The sequence below is a fragment of the Chrysochloris asiatica genome, unplaced genomic scaffold, assembly GCF_000296735.1.
Source record: "Chrysochloris asiatica unplaced genomic scaffold, ChrAsi1.0 scaffold00116, whole genome shotgun sequence".
Taxonomy (NCBI): domain Eukaryota; kingdom Metazoa; phylum Chordata; class Mammalia; order Afrosoricida; family Chrysochloridae; genus Chrysochloris; species Chrysochloris asiatica.
Genome location: NW_006408634.1, coordinates 324,861 through 344,778, shown reverse-complemented (window position 1 = coordinate 344,778; position 19,918 = coordinate 324,861). Strand labels below are relative to the sequence as shown.

Here is a 19,918-nt window from a genome sequence, read left to right as displayed (position 1 = left end):
TTTTGGCAACTACGTTACCAAAGAGTCTGACTGCCCACAGTAACGAGCCCACCCAGTCACCAAGATGGCATGGACACTGACCCCCTCTGGAAGGGTCCTTCTCTGGAAGAGAGCACCTCTCTAAGCCTCAATTTCTACTGCCAGGTGGAGTCTTCATGTGCTGTCAGAGAGGTCTGTTCTTCCCACCGTCCAATCTCCAGAGCACCCTCCCTGTTTCTGCTGTTTTCCGCTTCCCTCACACCTAGGCTTGGTGACTGACTGGGGCCCTGGTCTTTGGCTTATTCGTTTCTGCTGCCAACTGGCAGCTCTGTAGCCTCCCTAGGCTTTGGCACGGCCTGCAACTCTGACCCCCTCACCCCACAAGCCCCATCTGTGCACACTCGGGAAGGTGCGGACGGTAAGTGTGCTCAAATCATCTACTCACTTCATCTTTTTTTCAACTTTTAAAATTTTTTCAACTTTTTTTTTTTTTTTTTTTTTTTTTTAATTTTTTTCCCCAGCCAACTTAAGGCCTGAGGATTTCTTAATATAGTTAGTTAGTCAAGATGTGAGAGGGGAGAGCAAGGCGTACATACAGAAGGTCCACAGGCAGGGACACAAAAACCTCAAGCCACGAGGCAAATCTGCTACCAAGTGGAAAACCAAGGTGACTAGACAAACACAACACACAAGTGGCACGCTCCAATACTCAGGGAAGGCTGAGCGGGCAGAGCAGATGGGTAACCAAGCAAGTTAAGGCTGCTAGGGAACCTGAGTCCATGTTAAGCTTGGGTTGAATAGAAAGCTTTTTTTTTTTTTTTTTTCCATTAAGAAAGTCAGACGCAGGGTCAGACAGGTGAAGAAGGAGAGTTAAGTTAAGTGACAGAAAGATCTAAGGGCACTCACTCTTGTGGTAGCGTGGACTCACGCTGCACGGTGACCGGAGCCACACTGTTGGTTTTCACTTAAGGCAGAAAGCGCAAGGGGAACAGCATCTTCATCCCTATTTACATCAGGGTTCTCAACTTTCACTAGGTACGGATGCGTTCTAGCGATGGCCACAACCCCACTACTTAAAGGCAAAAGATGCAAGGTTTACAGGGAAAAGCTTCAGAGTTGGTGAATCTGGGGCTAGCCACATTAAGTTGGGTTTAAAAAAAAAAAAAATCAACTTTGTAGATTTTTATCTGAGAGCCACCACAAGAGACATGGTGGCAACTGATCAATTTAGGTGGTGACAAGCCAATCCTTGTCCGGTCAAGGTTGGGTTGTGGAGCTCAGTGCAGGTGAACTAAATGGCTGCCAACGACAGCCACAAGTATTTCTCCTACAGCAAAGAGTGGATCCTATTCATCGTTCAGGCCTACCCCTGCCCCAGAATACTTCAGAAGAGCAAAAATAGGAGTCAATTGCTCAAAAAAGGACACCAACCGTGTTCAAATTATCCACAGTAAATCTTAGCAAGGGTGCAAAATCCTCACAAATATACTTCATTATATACTTCAAAGTGACAAATATGTATCCCTTTCCCCCACCCCAAGTCGAGGATCACCAGGCAAGATGCCCTCTGCACTGTAGGACTGGACTGAGTACCATTATGAAATCCAAAATCGATGAGATGACGAGTTTGCTATGATTTGCTATCTCAGCTACATCTCCAGAAACATAGCTGGTCACGAGGGTGCTTCTCTAGAGCCTTGAGTACTCCGAGGGTTCCTTTCCTCATGTGATTCCTGGGATGAGAGGTCGGTAGGACGGCTTTCCCCCACGCACACACTGAGGTTTGATGGGGGAGAGCTGAGGTCCAAGGAGTCTCTATATTGAGTTTCGTTTCGGTATGGGTGTTCTGGCGTTCAAGAAGGTGTACACACACCAAGGCAAGTCTACTGATGTTACCAGAGATAGCAGAATTCTCTGCTGTTTTACAAAGCTCCAGTCTTAACAAGGCTCCCCTCCCTTTACGCTGCCATGTTCTCAGCCGGTGTGGGAGTTCTGGTGTCTGGCCAGGGACAGGAGGTCGCTGAAGAGCAGCCCACAAACGTCACATCTGAAGTACTTCCCGTCGGCCCCGTCGTTGGCACCGGCGCTGGTGCTGGCGTGCGCGGTGTAGCGGGAGCTCTCACCGTAGACACTGGCCGGCTCGTATAGGATCACTCGGGCATGGGCTTTCAGGTGCTCCCCGTAGGCCGAGTTTGAAGCGAAGGTTATGGCACATTCTTGGCAGTCATAGTACGGCTCTTCAACCTGGATCTCCTGGTCTTCGTCCTCCTCTTCGGGGTCTTCCAGCCCCGCACCATCCGGCTCGTCGGCGTCTCCTTCGAGCTCCTCAGCGCGCTCTTCTGGGTCTTCGATTCCCACACCATCAGGTTCATCTCCATCGCCGTCGGACAGTTCGGCCTCCCCATCTAGCTGTTCGGCAGCCCCGTCTGGACCAGCGGCCTCCCCGTTGGGCTCGGCGGCCTCCAAGTTGGGCACGGCGGCCCCCACTTCCGGCTCGGCAGTCTCCACTTCCGGCTCGGCAGCCTCCACCTCGGGTCCCTGAATGCGCAGCACTTCCTGTGGGACGAGCAGATTGGCCTCCAGCGCCTGGGCTGCTGCTTCCAGGTGGAGCTGCTGGTGTTTGACCAGGATCGTGCTGTGAATAAAGGACTTCCCACAGTCCTTGCATTCGTAGAACGGCGAGTCTGAGCTGGGAAGCTCAAAAGGAAATGAGGTGTGGACAAAGGTCGTCCCGTACCGGAAGGGCTGGTCGCGTTCATGGACCCTCATGTGATCCCTCAGGTCGGAGTGGTTGAGAAAGGACTCCCCACAGGTTTTACAGTCGTAGTTTTTTTCTTCCGTTTGACTCCTCTGGAACTCGGTGAGCGCCAGGCCTGGGACGACCGTGTCCTCACCCCTCCTGGCCCGTTCCAGCTCCTCCTCTCCAGTGTGGGTTTTCATGTGCTCCTGGAGGACCGAGCTGTGGACGAAGTCCTGCCCGCACACCTGGCACCGGATGGTTTTCCACTCGGGAGGACTCTTCCTGGAGGCGCGCCTCCTCTTGGGTCGGGGGAGTGGCAGGCGGGGGCGCGCGGGGGCCTCACTATACTGCCTGCCCACAAACAATGGCTCCCTCTCATGCATCTTTTGATGCTCAAAAAAGAAGGTGTTACTAATGAAGGATTCCCCACACTGCGGGCACTCAAAGAGCTGGTCACCATCGGTGTTTCTCTGGGTGTCACTAAAGGAACAGGTCTGGATTACTGAAGACCCGCACACACGGGCGTCCGAGAGATACTGCCGACCATGAACTCTCCGATGATCTTCAAACTCGGTCAAGTTGGCAAAGCCCAGCCCACAGTCCTTGCATTCATAGATGGTGTCCAACTTCTCCTTCGACTTGTCCTGCCGAGGCTCTTCAAAACCAATGCTCTGAATGACGGAGTTTCCAAAGGTCATCCTGCCGTGGAACCTCTCCCGGCCGAAGATTCTCTGGTGGCGGCTGAGGGCTTCGCTAGTGGCAAAGCACTTCCCACACTCCTTACACTCCTGGTGCGCACGCTCTTGGGCGGAGCTGGTCTGGGGGTCCACCAGGGCAAGGCTGCGGATGACGGACCTTTGGTACGCCTTGCTTCCAGAGGGCTTCTCTCGGTCATGAACCTTCTGGTGCTCACTGAGGTCGGCACTGTGCACAAAGGACTCTCCGCACTCCCAGCATTCATACAAGCGCTCGCCAAAGGGGAGGGACCGCATCACAGAAGTCTCAAAGTCCCTGCACTCAACGTACTTCTTTTTCTCCCGGGCTTTCTGATACTCACGCACCTGGGACCGGGGGGCGGAGGGTTCACCCTCCTTCTTCCACTCACTGGGCACCTCTCCAGCACGGGGCACACTCTGTATGACAGTGTATTTCATATACTTAGCCTCATCAAAAAAGCTCTCTCTGATGTCCACCTTCGACTGTACATTAGGGTCTGAGACACCCAGAGAAGACTCGCCCTTCTCGCTTCCAGTGTGACGTGGCAGGGACTCGGCAGCGGCCACGCTCTGGATGACAGATCTCCCACACACCTGCCCTTCCCAGGCGCTCTCTCCAGCACGGGCTCTCTGGTACGCAATGGCGTTCGCGCTCCGGACTGCGATGGACTCCGCCATCGCCTTCAGCTGACTGAGCTCTGCAGCGCTGTGGCTTTTCTGGGGGTCAGTAAAGGCCAATCTGTGAATAACGGACCTGTCACACTGCCTCCCTTCACAGACAAGCTCCTGAGTGGGGAATCTCTGCTGCTCCTTGGGGCTGGCGCTAATGGGAAATGCTCTCTCCTCCTGCTCCTCATGGTCAGGTGGTCTTGTTATGATGTGGCTTTTCTGGGACTCAGGGAAGGGCATGCTAGGAAAGACAGATTTCTCATATCCCCTGCCTTCATAGCGGTTCTTTCGAGAGTGGAGTTTCGGGTGCTCGCTGAATCCTGAACTCTGGACAGAGGCATCCCCGCCATCTTTCAAGTCATAGAGCTTCTCTTTAGTGGGAGCTTTCTGATGCCTTTTAAGGGGCTGGACAAGAATGAACGTCTCCTCACACACTCTAGTCTGGTTTTTTAATAGGTCACCTCTAGCATGGGCTTTCTGGTGCCCTCTCAGGGCGAGGTTATGCAGGAAGGTGTCCGCGCACACCTGCCATCCACTTGCTTTCTCTTTACTGTACGTTTTCTGGGACAGGCTGGGCTTAGAGGCCTCCCCACATTCATTATCTGAGTCATCAAGGTCCTCTCTCCCGTGGGTTTTCTGGTGGTCAACCAGGGCAGAGCTAGGGAGGAAGGTCTCCTTACACATCCTGCATTCACAGAATCTCTCTTTGTCAGACATTTTCTGGAGCTGATTAAGGCTTGGGCTGGGCATGACGGCTTCCTCATTCTCCTGACCCTGACTTGCTGGGAGACACTCTCTCCCATGGATTTTCTGGTGCTCAGTAAAGGCAGCACTCCTAGGAAAGGCCTTCCCGTACTCCTGACCTTCAGAGCGCTTCCCTTGGGCCTGACTTTTCAGAAACTTGCTAAGAGGCACGCTATGGAAGAATAACTTGCCATACTCATAGAGCTCCTCCCTCGTGTGCATGATCTGGTGCTCGACAAACTCAGAAACCACACTGAAAAGCCGCCCGCACTCATCACACACATAAGGCATGGGCCCCAAGTCAGCCAGCGGCGACTCGGTGAGGGACAGCAAGCTGAGGCTGCCCAGGTGCTCACCTTTCCTGGCCTGGCTACATTCAAAGGCTTTCTTTTTCCCATAGCCTTTCTGACCGCGAACCAAGCCCTTCCCGTCCACGTCCAGCTGACAGCGCCTTTTTCTTTCACGAATTCGCTTTCTAGACACCAGGCTGGAATTAGAGCTGAGGCCCCCCGCAAACACACACCCCTCACAGCCCCACTCCTGAATTACCGGTTCCCTCTTGCTGAAGGAGACCTCTCTCCAGTCATCGTCAGGCATCCTGGGGACCCTGGGGACCCTGGGGGGCCAGTCGTTAGGTTCCCGAGCTCTTCCCGACTTGGCGCTGCGGGAGACGGCCTTGATGAACTTCTCCATGAACACCCCGTGGGAGGATTCGTCCTCACATATCCCCCGCCGGTAGCTTGATGTCCTGGCTTCAGGCATGGGTTTCAGACCTGAAAGGAAAGTCCACATGTGAAGACTTCTCGGATGCCCACTGCACGGAGCTTGCAGGACGTATCCTACTGTGAGGGTCTGTCACCACGCCTCACTGCAACCATTGTGTCCATCTTCCCAGCCCTCACCTCGACTGGTGCTTGGGTAAGGGCTTCTCCTGGACCTTGATGTCTGGCCCTGGGTCAAGTGGGAGTGTCCGTCGTCCTCTGCCAGCTGGACCCCTGCACATGAGGGAAGATGGCTCACGTTAGAGGGAGGGGGCTGAGGGCCATGCTTTCTTCTGACGCTCTTAGCTTAGGCAGTCCATAGCCAATTCTTTGCTGGTGTCAGGTGCCTTTGAGTGGGTTTCAACTCACTGTGAGGCTGAATAGAGTTTCCAAGGAATAGCTGGTGGATTTGAACTGCTGCCCTTGAGGTTCGCAGTCCAGTGCTGATCCTGAAGCACTACACATCTTACATTTGCTGCCTCGTTTCCTTTTATTATTCCTGAACTCGCTCGAACCTGAACTTTAATACTGACACCCTGGGAGTGAGGTGGCTCTGTAAAGGTAAGCACTGGATTACCAACCACAAAGTCAGCAGCTGGAACTCACCACCTGCTACAAGGGAGAAAGATGAGACTTCCTGCTCCCACAAAGATGTATAGCCTCAGAAACCCTATACAGGTCGCTGACTCAGAACCGGCTCAATAGCACCTAATAACTCCTAACCCCACCTGGAAATGGGTAGCAAGACCTCCCTGCATCCCTCCTGTGACCACCTAAAATCATGATGTTCTCTTGTCCACTGACCTTCTTGGTTTCGCTCTTCCGTTTGTCTCCTCATTCTACAAACTCAGAGTCCTCGGGGCTCCAGAGTCTGACCTGGCAGCCTCACCACAGATTTCTCCCCGCAAGCACTAGGCCTGCGCACCCCACTCCCTAGTAAGAACTTCTCTTAGATGTCTTGAAGGAGAGGCCAAACCCACTGTCTATGTCTGAGGCAACAGGTCCATTCCAATTTGTATTTTAAACCTGCACTGTCACCACTTGGGGAACCCTGCTGTGGGCTTGTAGGGTAAGCACTGGGCAATACGATTGGTGGTTTCAACTCACCAGTTGCTCCTTAGAGTCAGGGCTGCTGTGAGCCAGACCCCAGTCAACAGCACTTAACCACCAACACTCAGCACCCCAGGCATGGTCTCGGCTCCCACTGCTGGAGCCTCTGCCTCTGCCTCTCGCCTTACCCTGGATGGTGTTTCCCGCCCCAAGCAGGAGTCACTCCTTAGAAACACACTTTCACTATTTCCTCCCATCTGAAATCGCTCCAAGGCTTATGACACTGAAGTCCCAAATGCATTGACCCAGCATCCTGACTCCTGACGGAGCCTGATGGTTCACAGCTCTCAGCCGCTCCAAGGGAAACAGATGGGGCAGGTCCCCTGTAAAGCTTCACCCACCACTGTGTCCCAGAGCACTGGGGTTACTTTCCTGTTTTATAGCACTCTACAGGAACGCAGGACGCTGCTGACCAATGAGCCAGAGCTTCTGCCAAGACTCTTGTTGGGAAGGGCTGTGGAGGAATGGCTGGTGTGTTAGCAGTCCAGTGCTTATCCGACAGCGCCACACCAGGGATCCTCTGTAAAGACTGTAGCCTGGGAAAGCTAGGGCTGATGGTATTCTGCACACAAGGTCACCTTCAGAGCACCCTACAAAGCTTCAGAGTACGCCAGGAATGGGCTCAGCATGCCCAAGAGGAGTGCTGGCTCACCCAGGGAGAGCAGCTTCCTGTAGTTCTCCATATTGTCCTGAATCGGGTTCTGAGGCCTCCTGTCTTCAGTGAAGTCCACGACATCCTGATAGGACTCAGCATCCTGAAATAGCAAGCACAGACCGCTCAGCAGAGCCCATGCCCACCAGTGCCCAGAGAGCTGGGCAGAGCTGGCATCAGGGGAGGACACACACCCAGTGACAAAGGAAGAGGCGCTCACAGTGCCATGTTCACCTAGCAGCCTGCTAGGTACCTGCCTCAGTGAGGTACCTGCCTCGGTGCTACCCTCAGAGGAGGAGCCACAGCACGCTGGCACACACACACTCATTGCCCTCATGGCTAAAGAAGAGGCTTGGGAACCGATTAAACAGCAAGACACAATGAAGCAGAGGCCAAGAGTAAGCGCCACCAAGGCTGTGGACTCCAACAGGGAAAGAAAGGCTTTGTGGGGACCCTGGGAGGGGCCTTGAGTGCTGGGTAAGGTCTGGATACATAACCCCAGGAATGGGCAGCTATGAGCAGGAAGCAGACATCTGTCAGATGAATGGTTTCCCCCTGCCCCTCCCCGTCCCCTCACAGCCTAGGATCATGCCTCATCCACCAAGGCTCTGGCAGCTCAGGAAGCTATGGGCTTTAGTTGCCTTCTCTGTCTCAACACACTCTTCCCTGAAGACCAATCCAGAGCCGCCCCCCCTCTGCAGAGGCTCTCCTGGTGGGCTCCCTGCTAGGACCTCTCCTTGTGGTCAGAGAGCTGCTGCTAGAAGCATCTCTGGTCCCATGAGTCGTGGTCCCCAGGAAGAGAGTGCAACACAGGCCTGGAGACGAGCCTGGGGAGGGAGAGAGGTGTTGTGGAGGGACATCAGCCTGGGCCCAAGGAAGGGAACAAGTGCTCTCTGAGCCCACCAGGTGCATTTGTCAAAGGGGGTCTGAACATCTGACTTGCTGTGGGTGAGGCTTTTTGTTCCGAGGTGTCGCTTGAATGTTCAGAAAACAAAGCTGTTTTCATTTCACGACAATTATATTGGTAGATGAGGCAAGGCCATGATCTCTAACCCTACTACACTGAATCCATTCTAACTCACAGCAAGCCTGCAGAATAGAGTGGGAGGACCCTAAAGGCTTCAAGGCTGGGATCTGCCCCCTCCTTCTCCCACAGAGCAGCTGGTGCCTTACCAACTGCTCATCTTGTGTCAGCAGTAACTGCTTAACCGCAGGAGCTGGTGTGGTGCTGCGGGTTAATGCGCCGGACTGCAAAATTGGTTTGAACTACAAGGCTGGTGGTTCAAGTTCACCAGCTGCTCCTCAGAAACCCTATACAGGGTCCCTATGGGTTGGAACTGACTCGACGGCACTTCACAACAACAACAAAATGCTTAAACACTGTGCTACCAAGACCCTCTAAGGTCATGATATCAAACCAAACACCAAACTCACTGCCACCGAGTCGGTACTGACTACAGGGCCCCCGAGATGGCTTCACCTCTCTCCCGCAGAGTGGGGGTGGGTCTTTGGGTTAGCAGCGGAGCGCTTAACCACGGTGTCACCATGATAGGCAAACCTCCCAGGGAGAAAGCATGGGCACTGAGGCTGAAGAAGAAAGCTGCACATTGATCAAGGAAACAGAACAGACACCAAAAGGGCGCAGAAACTAGGCCGGGCTTCAGAACGCAGCTCTTCCTTCCTAGGTTAGGAGGAGAAGTCCCCGGGAAGCGGAAAGCAAACTACAAAAGCAGCAGGAGGCATTGCAAAGTGGCTGTGGTGACCCCCTTACAGCTTTGCTGTCGGTTTCGCTGGGTGCAGGGAGAGCAGGGCTGTCTTGTTCCCGCCTGTGACGGTGCCGCCTCAGCTCACCAAAGAAAGGAGAGTGGGGGGTGGGGAAAAAGGGGCTGCCCAGAGGTAACAACTCAGGGTGGCCAAGGGCTGAGCGACCCTGGGCCACAAACTCGGGAGAGTGAAGGTCAGGAGAGTTGTGTTCTCCCACGCCGAGGGGGACGGCCGTTCTCCAGACTGGTCTGCCATCCGTGGTCGCCTGTGAGTACAACGGATGCAGACTGAAGCTGCTAGAACCGCGCTGCTCCTAGGAAACAAACAGCACCGTGAGGAGAGGCAACGCTCACCTAGGCCCAGCGGGAGCTCTAAGTCAGCAGGTCCCTTTGCGCTGCCATCAGCCATGGTAGCTGACGGCATACGAGTTACAGTCACGTCCAATGTGGATGGACGCTGTCCTGGACCTACGTTCACACAGTACCATTTCATCATCCCGGGCCCCGCTCACTGACCTGGGAGGTTTCCTGTGTCTGACTCTGCGGTTACCACCAGGCTGCTGTTTGTTGGGGGCAGTTGATTCCAACCCACAGAGACCCCATGGGACAGAGTCAAAGTGTCCCACAGGGTCTTCCTACCTGCAAACTTTATAGTAGCAGATTGCCCAGTCTTTTCTCCTGTGAGGCCAATGATGGTTTCAAATGACCATTTAAAACAAACCACACAACAAATAAATCTACTGCCATCTAGTTCATTGTGACTCACGGTGACCGTCCTGGGTAGGACAGAGCTGCACTATGGGGTTTCTAAGACTAGATCTTTATGGACCAGCGCTTCCTCCCAGTGAGTGCCTGGCAGGCTTGAACTGATCACCATTCTCTTACCAGCTAAGTGTTAGAACCACTGCCCTGCTAAGTTAGAAATCAATGCTTTCCAGGGTTCTGGCTGTGGGCAGTGTTCTGGCTCCTGACTGAGGCTCAGACAAGTCTCATCACTGGCCAACCAGCCTACCCAGCGACCCAAATGCAGAGAGGGGAGAAGGGTGCCCCTCTGATCCTGACTGTGGGCTGGTGAAGGGCCACCTGTGGGCGATGGCTGGGCTCCCTGCCAGGACAGTCCCCATGGGCGCCCGCTGTACCTGGGAGCCAGAGCCCAAGTCCATCGTTGACTCCCCATCGCTGTCATCGTCTTCCCTCTCCATCTCAAAGGTGGTCTTCTCCATCAGGGGGAGGGGGAGGTCTTGGGGAGGCAGTCCTGGAGAGGGAACAAGCAGATGAAGGAGGTGGCCCCAGAGCTGCCCCAGCTAGCACCCTTTGGGCCTACTGGGCATGCTCCCACATGCCAAGCCTTACCCTCCCTCCTGCTGCCTCCCACTCTGGAAGACAACCATTACCACGTCAAGCCCTGATGCACCCCCAGGAGGAGACCAGGGCCTATGCTGCCATTGTAGAGGCCCTAAAAGGTCGTATCGCTGAAGTGGGGGATCACACTCTGAACGAGCCTGTCCGGGCCCCTGACTTGACGCTCCCCGGATGACTTACTGTTCCGGTGTGTTGTCCTTGTGTATGGCCAGTGGTCTCGGGACTCCATGTCGCCACTCCTGCCCCCCAAGTCCTCGTCACCTACCAATGCCAGATGGTGGTCAGCAGTGCACTTACGCCCACAGGGCCTCCCTCCCATGGAGGGGAATCATCCTGCCTCCCCTCTTGAGCTCAGTGGGGCTGGTCTTCAAGTTCAGCTACAAAGGCCTCTCCAGACACCTCTGCCATCTATGGAGTTGACTGGCAGTGTAGAGCTGTCCCCGAGGCTTCCCGCCTTTCCATGAGCACACAGCCTCACTGTCCTGCTGCCCAACGCCTTCTCACCAGGGCTCCCTGAGGTCCTCAATAATGGAGACTGCACTTCAGACCACCTACAGCCCAGCTCACCCACCCAATCTGAATGTGAGCATTCCTCTCCTGCAAAGGGACAAAATGCACACCTTCCCCCAAAAGCAAGACTGGGGGATGGGAACAGCCGTCACCAAAGCCCCTTTACCTAACATAACACCTTCTTAAACAATTTTGCCAATTGTTCACAAACACCGGGTCCAAGTGTGTTTTGATCCCACATCACCTCACTATGTGGCAACTTACTGCAGAAGGAGCGCACCAAGCGGGTGCGGGGTGGTGGGGACTCCATGCCATCGTCACTATGGCCCTCGTCGTCCTCTGAGGGGACACCAGACACCAGTCAATGCCTCGCCACCCTCTGCCAACACCAGCCGAGCCTGTCATTTCTCAGCTCAGGGGCCGGGCGGAGGGCCTCTCCTAGCTCATCCCCAGACCACCACTCAGCTTCACAAAGGGGAGGTTCCCACTTCTCCAGAACAGGCAGAGGACAGTGCACCAGCTGGTCCTCACCACGGGCTGGCTCTCACCTTTTGGCTCATACATCTCGTAATGTTCCAGTGGGCTGAGCAACTTCTCTCAGCACTCCGGCGCCCACACCCACGTCCACGGCTTGACTCTTTCCCGCTGAATGCGCAGGTACTGCTCCAAGGCCAGCAGCTCAACAGTCTCCTTGGTGTGTCTCTGGCTGCAACCAATCGAAGCAGAGGTCTTCCGAGGCCCAACAGACTCCTCGCAGAAGAGACTCCGGAAGGTCTGAGGAGAGAGGTCTGAGTCAGGGGCACCGTCTGGCTCACAGAGACCCGAGGCCCAAGACTTGGGAGCTCTGCAGACTGTTTTGGAGTTGTGCAGCATGGCGCTAAGTGGAAGTGTCACTACAGGAGGGCGACAGAACCCAAGGACCCGCAGATCGCAAGGAGACACAGGTGTGGCCCTGGCAGAGAACAGCGCAGGCACGCTCCATGAGAGGTGTAGACGGCTCTAGGAACAGGTCGGGGCACGCACACAGACACACGCACACACACACATGCACGGCTCCGCAACTGTTAAGAAACTGTCCATGGGACCTTCGCATGTGTCTACATGTGGTGTCTACATGTCCTACGTGAAGCATGGCTAAGCGCGTGGAAACACAGCTAGGCCTCTGTCCAGCCTTTCCTGGCACCTCGCACCCTGCTCCAAGGAGCCGCTACTGTTTCTCTCTGTCGAGTCCACGCGTTTCCTTCATTGTCTTCATTTCTCTTATCATCTTTTTCCCTTTTTCCCCCTCCCAACTTTCTAGATTGCTTAAAAGTTCATTTCGATCTTTCTTCTCTTCTAACATAACCAATGAGCGTGTGCTTCATAAGGTTTGTGGGAAATCTCCACTATCTTTTAGTTCCATTCTCCCACAAACTTTCTGAAGTCCTCTTGTACAGTTCCCTCTACACTTCAGCTGCATTTACATTTGTTACATGCTTCATTATTATTATGAGTCCACCCTAATTGTTTTCTGACTTCCATTATGATTTCTCCTTTGGCATTCAAGTGATTAGGAAATGCTGTGTTTCAAAAGGATTGGTTTCCTTCTAAAGCGATTCCCTCCTTAGTGGTTTCTGCCTTACTTGTACCACTGGCAGAGTGCGGGTCTGTTGGTTAAAACTCCAGACCGCAGACGATCATTACAAATAAACAGCTCTTAACGGTGGGGTTTAAAGTGTCTAATCTAGGTGCCATCCATAACATGCTTTTAAAACAAGTTTCTATTTTTAAAGAGCCCTTAAAACTTAAGAAAAGCATTCAAATGAGACCTGAGACCTAAAAAAGTTCTCCATCCCACACACTGGCTCCTGCCCACCCTCTGCCTGGCAGTGCTTAGGAGCATGGGGGCGGGGCGGAGCAGCCAACACCTGAGAAAGTCACTTGCCCAGCAGGCTTCACTCTCACGCGCCTTCTGTTTTGGGCTCTCCCATCATTAACAGAGTAAACCAACTGAGGCGGGAAAACGAGGGCAAGGTGAGACAAAAACTAGGTTCTGCTGAGTGCATTAACTTAGCCAACAGCTCTGCTCGTCTGGCTTGACATGCGTCCAAAGTCCTGTCTTTAAGATCAATCAGCAGAAGTGTCCAGTTTTCCTGGGCGCCCTGACTTCAAGCAGCAGAGCGGATCGGCCCCTCGGTTTCTGAGGTCACTGCAGCCTTACAGGAGCAGATCACCAGCTCTTCCTTTGGGCGCCGAGCCACTGCCACCAGGTGGGTTCGAACTTCTGACCTTCCAGTGTGCAGCCACGCTCTTAACCACTGTACCCCCAAGGCTCATTAGTTGAAAATGAAGCTTCTAAACTATCTGAACAGAAAAGAGATGCTTCAATCATTCCAGAAGTCACCAACTAGGCTCTGTCATTTGGACATAATATATAGGAAACACAATTCCTCACTTTCTTCCCTAAGACAGACTTCCACTCTCCTCCCTGTGCAAACGGTCCTCAGTGACCTAATGTCTCTGCTCCTCAGGAGGACACATTTCTAAGCAGTCCAGAGGACTGGCGTGGCACCTCGGACTGGAGGCCTGGTGGGGAGGAGCTGCCACCTCAAAGGGCAGGTAAACACCAGTGCCCACCTGCACGGAGGAGACCATTGCCTATTTAGGAACAGAATTCTTTCTGCAACTTCAGACCAAAACGTACCCACTCACTTTCTGAGACTTCAGGAGCAGACCTGCAGAGGTCAGACAGACAGACACGTGGATTAACAAACACAGAAGAAGTGCAGAAAGAGTGTCAGACACCTGATCCCCAAACAGACAAGGGCTCCTACTGTGCTGGGCCCAAAGCCACATAAACCGAGCCAGAGGTAAGAAGGAGAATTACTCAGAAATCTCAAAGAAAGGGAACCCTAAGAAACTGCAGACCAAATGAAGCTATGAACGCAGACACAGAAGATTCACACGGCAGTTACTGAGCATTGGTCTAAAGAGGTCTAGCCGGATACAGTAACACAAAAGCCAAAACCAGAGGCACAGACAGAGAGAGAAGAAACGAACTTTCTCACGTAACATCTTTGACTCAGACACTGCAAATAAACATTATTATTCAGGGAGGAAATTATTTATATACATTACTCATATAACAGATTCCCTAAATATGTATCAACAGTAAGAATTGAGAAACATATTTGGAAAAGGGCTCCAACACTAAAAGAAAAAGAAATTTAATAAAAGAAAACAATTGAATGAAAAAAATTTTAAGTGGTACTGAAATAAATAAGACTGGAGTCCAACGCGCCCTCAAAATTTTTTTTTAAAAAACCATTGACATGAAAACTAAAGGTCAACAATTACTTTAAAGCAAATATGACAATGTAAGGAGACAGGGAAACTAGATGAATGAAAATGGAACAACCAGAATAGATATGCGGAGAATGCCCATGCATCATGAAGAATACGACTGATGTCACTGAACCATTTGTGTGAAAATTATTAAATGGGAACATACACTGCTGTTTACGCAAACCTCTTCTGAAAACAGAAAAAAATACCATTTAAAAGAAAAAGGCTGTCACTTGAGAGAGACAGGAGAATTGTGGAGGATGGCAGATCAGAGCGCCCTAGATTCATCCATGTATTTACTGCAGGCCATTCCAAGGATAATGTCGATGCTCATAATTTGGCATTGGTTCCAAACTGACCTGGGGAGTTCCAGTTCAGTCAATATTTTGACATTTCACACATCAAAAGATAACGACCCACACATAGTCAGTTTAAGAAAGATTTTAGTATAACCTCAGGGAATAACTGAAGTCAAAGACCATTTAAAAAAAGGTTGTGTGTGTGGGGGGGGGAGGGGGGGGAGATTGCTACTTGCCTTTACTATCAAAGGCTGAGAGATAAGCAGTAAAACAAAAGCTTGTAAATCTCAGACAAACACACTCATTCATAAAGAATCATAATATGGGCTTTACCACAGAGTACAAGATTTATGAGAGGGGCAGTTAAAAACAGTAAGGGAAGTATGGATTCATTTAATAAAGGGTACTAGGAACACGAAGGGAAAATCCATTCCACACGGAAAAGTGTTCAAACCAAAATGAGAATGGGGGGGGTGGGGAACCCTACAAAAGAGAAATTAATTTTTATTTTAATTTGGATCAAGGACAGGATCCTCCAAAAGCTATCCCCAAGGCCTAAGGGTAACCCTGACTTTATATACTTGTGCACTGTGTGAATTTCTGTCCTCAACAAGCATGTATATGAAATATAAAACACCACATGAAAAATGGATCCCTGATGGTACAGCGGTTCAGTACTCAGCTGCAAACTGAAAGGTCAGTGGTTCAAACCCACCAGCCACTGAAGAAAGATGTGGTCGTCTGCTTCTGTAAGATCGTAGCCTTGGGAACCCCATGGGACCATTCTACCCAAAAAGATCAACTTAAGAGTCAATAAAAAGATGTCTGGAAATTGCAGTTCCCAGTGTGAATATACCCCTCTAGCCTCCAGGAATCACTGCCATTTAAAATGCCATGAGCTACCTGCCTATGTGCACACAGTCCAAAAGGGATACAGAGAAGAGTCATCCACAGTTCTAGGCGTCAACAGTGTCTGGTGGGCCCATCACTGCACAGACTACAGCCATCAGACCTGCTGAACAGAGAACTCTCCTACAAGAGCACTGTTTGGATTAACCAGGTACATCTAAAAATTTATCTCATCTAAACTGGCACGCATTTATCCTTAAAATATCATAAAAGTAACAAAGATGCATTTTATTCAAAATACAAAAGAAGAAATGACGAATGGTAATAGAGTGAATTGTCCATAAAGATGCTCAATTGAATATTAACAAAAGTCTAAATTTCTAAAAGGAATGGCTTAATAAATAATGGAAATGAGCAAATTGATGGAATGTTATATCATGAACCATCAAGTGTTCAAGAAATTCTGTAGTTTTATGTCTTCCTGATTACAAACATAAAAGGTTTATACATTTAACATCTGAATTTTTATAATGTTTAAATATACAAGTATTTCAGTGATAGCAACAAATTTGACCAATGGTATGGGGTGTGAATTCTACATTATGTAAAAATCAGAGGCCGTATCACTGGTCAAGTTTGTTGCTATAGTTACTAATTTAAAATTTTAAGATCTACTTATACTAACACATTTTATGCTTACCAAAATGAGATCTTACCTGTTTTGCCACACATACACATACATGAGGGGGTTTTGAAAAGTTCATGAGAAAATTCCATTCTCTTTAAATTTTTCCAGAGACTTTTTGAATCCCTCTCGCACGTGTGAGTGTATGCTGGCCATCTATCCCTAGCTGCATCATTATTAAAATTGAGGTCATGGTATTCCTTTCTATGGATGGTGGTGGTGGTTGTTAAGTACCGTGGAGTCAGTTCTGACCCCCAAGGGCCCTGAATAGGCTTTCTGAGGAGCAGCTGGTTCAAACTGACCTTTTGGTCCAATGCTTACCCTGCAAGTGCGACACCAGGGCTCCTTTCCTATAAATGAACCAGTTTATTAAACCTTGAAGGATACAACTAATGCAAAAACAGAGTTCAAATGAAAATGTCAGTGTCAGGACGTGTTTAGAAAACAAAGTAATAGATGGAGATGTATTTACGTGAAAATGCTGAACGCAGCAGCTGTCTCACAGTCTCACAGAGACTGTGCACAAGGTCTCTGGTTGGTCCAGCCCACCCCACTTCACTGGAGTAGCAGGAAATGTCTACTGAGTGAACGGCTACAGCTACTTCAACACTTCAGTGGGTGGGTACTTAGATGGACAAAAAGCTGGACACATTTAAGTAAAACCACACTGTCATCCTCCATGAACTATGCTTTGGAACCCACTGCTCCAGGCCGAGCATGCAGTCTGGCTCAAGGAACTGTGGCCACTGGAGACAGCAGAAGCTGCTGAGGCAACGATGGACATGTGAGCAAGGAGGAAAGGACCACTCGCTCACTTCATTGTTCAAAGCCCACCCTGTGGTGCTCTGGGCAACTCTCCTCACTCCACAAACTCGGGGCTCAATGCAGCTGCATAAACTTAGCACTTACCACACTGACCATCCTGAGGCACTCCTCCCAAAAGTCAGGGAGAGAAGAAACAGCAGCTAGAGTTCAGTCTTCTTAGGCTTAGCCAGGAAATGGTTGGAGACGGTTACAGCTACTTTACAGAGAGAACATGTTTTCCCAGTGAGTATGATTTTTCTGGCCTTACCCGATGTCACTGGGACTCCTGGTGTGGCACTGTGGGATCAGCAATGGCCTACGAACCAAATGGCCAAACAGTTCAAATCCACCAGCTGCTCCTTGGTAACCCCACACAGGGTCACTGTGAGTCGGAACCAACTCAACAGCACGTGACAACAAAGCCACTGATTGGGTCTATTCTGACTCACGGCAACCCTCCTGTTGTTGTTGTTGTTGTTATGTGCCATGGAGTCGGTTCCGCCTCATAGCGACCCTGTACAGGGTTTCCGGGAGCAGAAAGCCTCATCTTTCTCCGGCGGAACAGATGGTAGTTTCGAACTGCTGACCTTGAGGTTCACAGCCTGATTTGTAACCACTATGCTACCAGAGCTCCTTCAATTCAGTTCTAACACATACGTGAACACCAGAACTGTTTCCATCAGTCTCCTGAGAGGCACTAGTCTGATCTACCAGTGTCCGCAGACTTCAGAGGTGAGGTCAGGTCTCGGAGGCTCCACAGGCCACAGCGCCAGATGCTAGGTTCCTGGAACCTTCACCGTGGCCAGGACTGTATCATCCCAGTCCCAGGGAGTCACTGGAGAGAGCAGGCTGGTGGTAAACTACGCCAGCAACACAGACACCCATCTTGGGAGAAGCATGTGTTTCTGATTCTCCATTCAAATGGAGTTGTCATGCAGTAAGGTGTCAAGACCAGGGACCGCCCAGAGTCTAGGAGGATGCTGTCCCAGACCAGGCTGGGGACTCCCACCTGCTGACAGAACGCACAGACTCGGGTTATTGTGTTCTCTTCCCACATGTTGTTGTTGTTGTTGTTGTTGTTGTTAAGTGCCTTTGAGTCGGTTCCGACCCATAGTTCACTTCCCACATAGTATGGTTTATTAAGACTGGTCTTAATTCATCAACAAAGTTGAGTTTGTCTCCTCAGCCCCACTCAAATCCACTGCCCTTCTCCCCCAGGCCCCAGATGTATGTTTCCCACCTTCCCTTTCTCCACAATGCAACCAGAATAGTGCTTACAACCCAAATCTGATCACTGTTTCACTGCTATCATATCAGAACACATTAGACCAAACCCAACACATACCACATGACGAGGCTTTCACCGCCTACCTCCAACTCCCCCTTTCCTCTTGTACCACCACCCCCGCCCCCCGCCTGCCCCCCAATGCAGGCATTCTCAATTTCCAGCTTCTCTCTGAAACCCTCAGGGACATTCCGACCTCCCCAGCTCAGGTGACTCTTCCCAAGACACGCCAGCGTCCAGGGCTCCTGTCTCTGAGACTGATAGGGTCTCAGCAGCCCAAAGGGAGTGGTTTTTTCTCTCAGAGGCATGGATCAACAAGGATTTTTTCTGACATCTTTCATTTATCACAGGATGGGAACGCTGTGGAAATACTTTTTGTCCTGCTTGTGGTCAGGTTTCCAGTGCCTGGCACAGCGCATGCGTTCTGTTGATACTGCACTATCGTACTTTAATCACCAGACGAAAGAGAAAGGGTAGGCCCGAATGAGGGAGCAGCTGAGTACTGGGCAAGAGGTAGACAGCATGGGGCCGAGGAGGACGTTTCTGGTGGAAGTGTGACCCAGCAGAAGTCCATGCACTCCCCAACTGCACACAGGGCTCTGTGGAACATGCGTGCCATAGGGAAGTGTTGGAATGAAAACAGAATAGCCAATACCCCAAGGGTGGGGATGGTGATGTGAAGCAGGACTTCAACTTACCTGGACCCAGGCACCTGACGTTTAGACCCTGTCCCTCTTCCTCGTCTCTCAGAAGGCTGTACACTCAAGCAGACAGAACTGAGGAAGAAAATTACAACATGAGCTGAAGGTTTACTTGGTAGTGACTGGATTGCTCAGCTGGAATTTGTTCCCTGGCCATTGGAAGGGCACTGCCAACCTAACAGTTCTAAGCAATTTGTTTCCCTACAAAATAATGCACGTCTCCGAGAAAGCATTTCTCCAAGTATTGGTGTAGAGTTAGTTAGCATCGTGGTTCAAGAAGCTGGCCTCTAGAATTGCTTCCTAGTTGGGCAAACCTCAGTTTCCTTCTGTGTAAAGTAGAGGTGCTGAAGGTGTCTCTCTCATGGGTACTGTGAGGATGTGCTGCAAACGTGTGTGTAATGCTTGCTGCAGTCTCCAGCATAGAGGCAGTGCTGGCTTTTGAGAGGGGGAGTCAAAAAGTATTGCTACTAGGGTTCCAGTTCATACATTTCAGAAAGGAAGCAGAGTGAGGATTCAATCTCAGAACTCGTGACAAACTCGTGACTGTTTTTTAAAAAGAGAAAACAGGCTGACATTTCCTGTGCAGATTATGTGGAGTAATTAACAGTACAGGTTGGTACTCATTAGAAAGCTGAGCTAAACTTCCACTTCTGCCATTTATTGGTCAGTGATACAAGGTCAGAAGTTTGCTTTGAAAGTAAGTATTATAGTGTGGCGCTGTAGGATCAACATTGGACAGCAAGGTCAGTTTGTAACATAAGGTCAGCAACTCAAATCCACCAGCGGCTCCTAGAAACCCTATTCAGCAGGGATGGGGAATCTCTGGCCCGCGGGCTATATAAGACCCTCAAAGTTATTTGGTCTGGCCCTGCCAAGGCAACCGCAGTTCCAGCCATCACACTGTTATTGTTAAGTGCCATCGACTCAGTTCCAACTCATAGCAACCTTGGATAAGGTTTCCTAGG

The 19,918-nt window shown here is 50.9% G+C and overlaps 1 protein-coding gene across 1 annotated transcript; it reads right to left on the bottom strand.

The window, feature by feature from the left end:
* Window positions 1–1,953: 1,953 nt before the first annotated feature.
* On the bottom strand, window positions 1,954–10,734 carry LOC102836216 (paternally-expressed gene 3 protein-like). Its single transcript, XM_006868264.1, has 5 exons — window positions 10,677–10,734; window positions 10,274–10,389; window positions 7,372–7,474; window positions 5,751–5,843; window positions 1,954–5,621 (listed from the first exon to the last, which is right to left on the bottom strand). Exons 1-5 carry the CDS (start codon window positions 10,723–10,725, stop codon window positions 1,954–1,956), a joined length of 4,029 nt encoding a protein of 1,342 aa, XP_006868326.1. The 5' UTR covers window positions 10,726–10,734.
* Window positions 10,735–19,918: the final 9,184 nt, after the last annotated feature.

Coding starts and splice junctions, on each gene's coding strand:
- LOC102836216 (XM_006868264.1), bottom strand. CDS start 10,725: ATGGAGTCCCGAGACCACTGGCCATACACAAGGACAACACACCGGAAC. Junction 10,390..10,676: donor AAGGACAACACACCGGAACA/GTAAGTCATCCG, acceptor TTCCCTCTCCAG/GACTGCCTCCCCAAGACCTC. Junction 5,844..7,371: donor CAGGAAGCTGCTCTCCCTGG/GTGAGCCAGCAC, acceptor CCTCATGTGCAG/GGGTCCAGCTGGCAGAGGAC.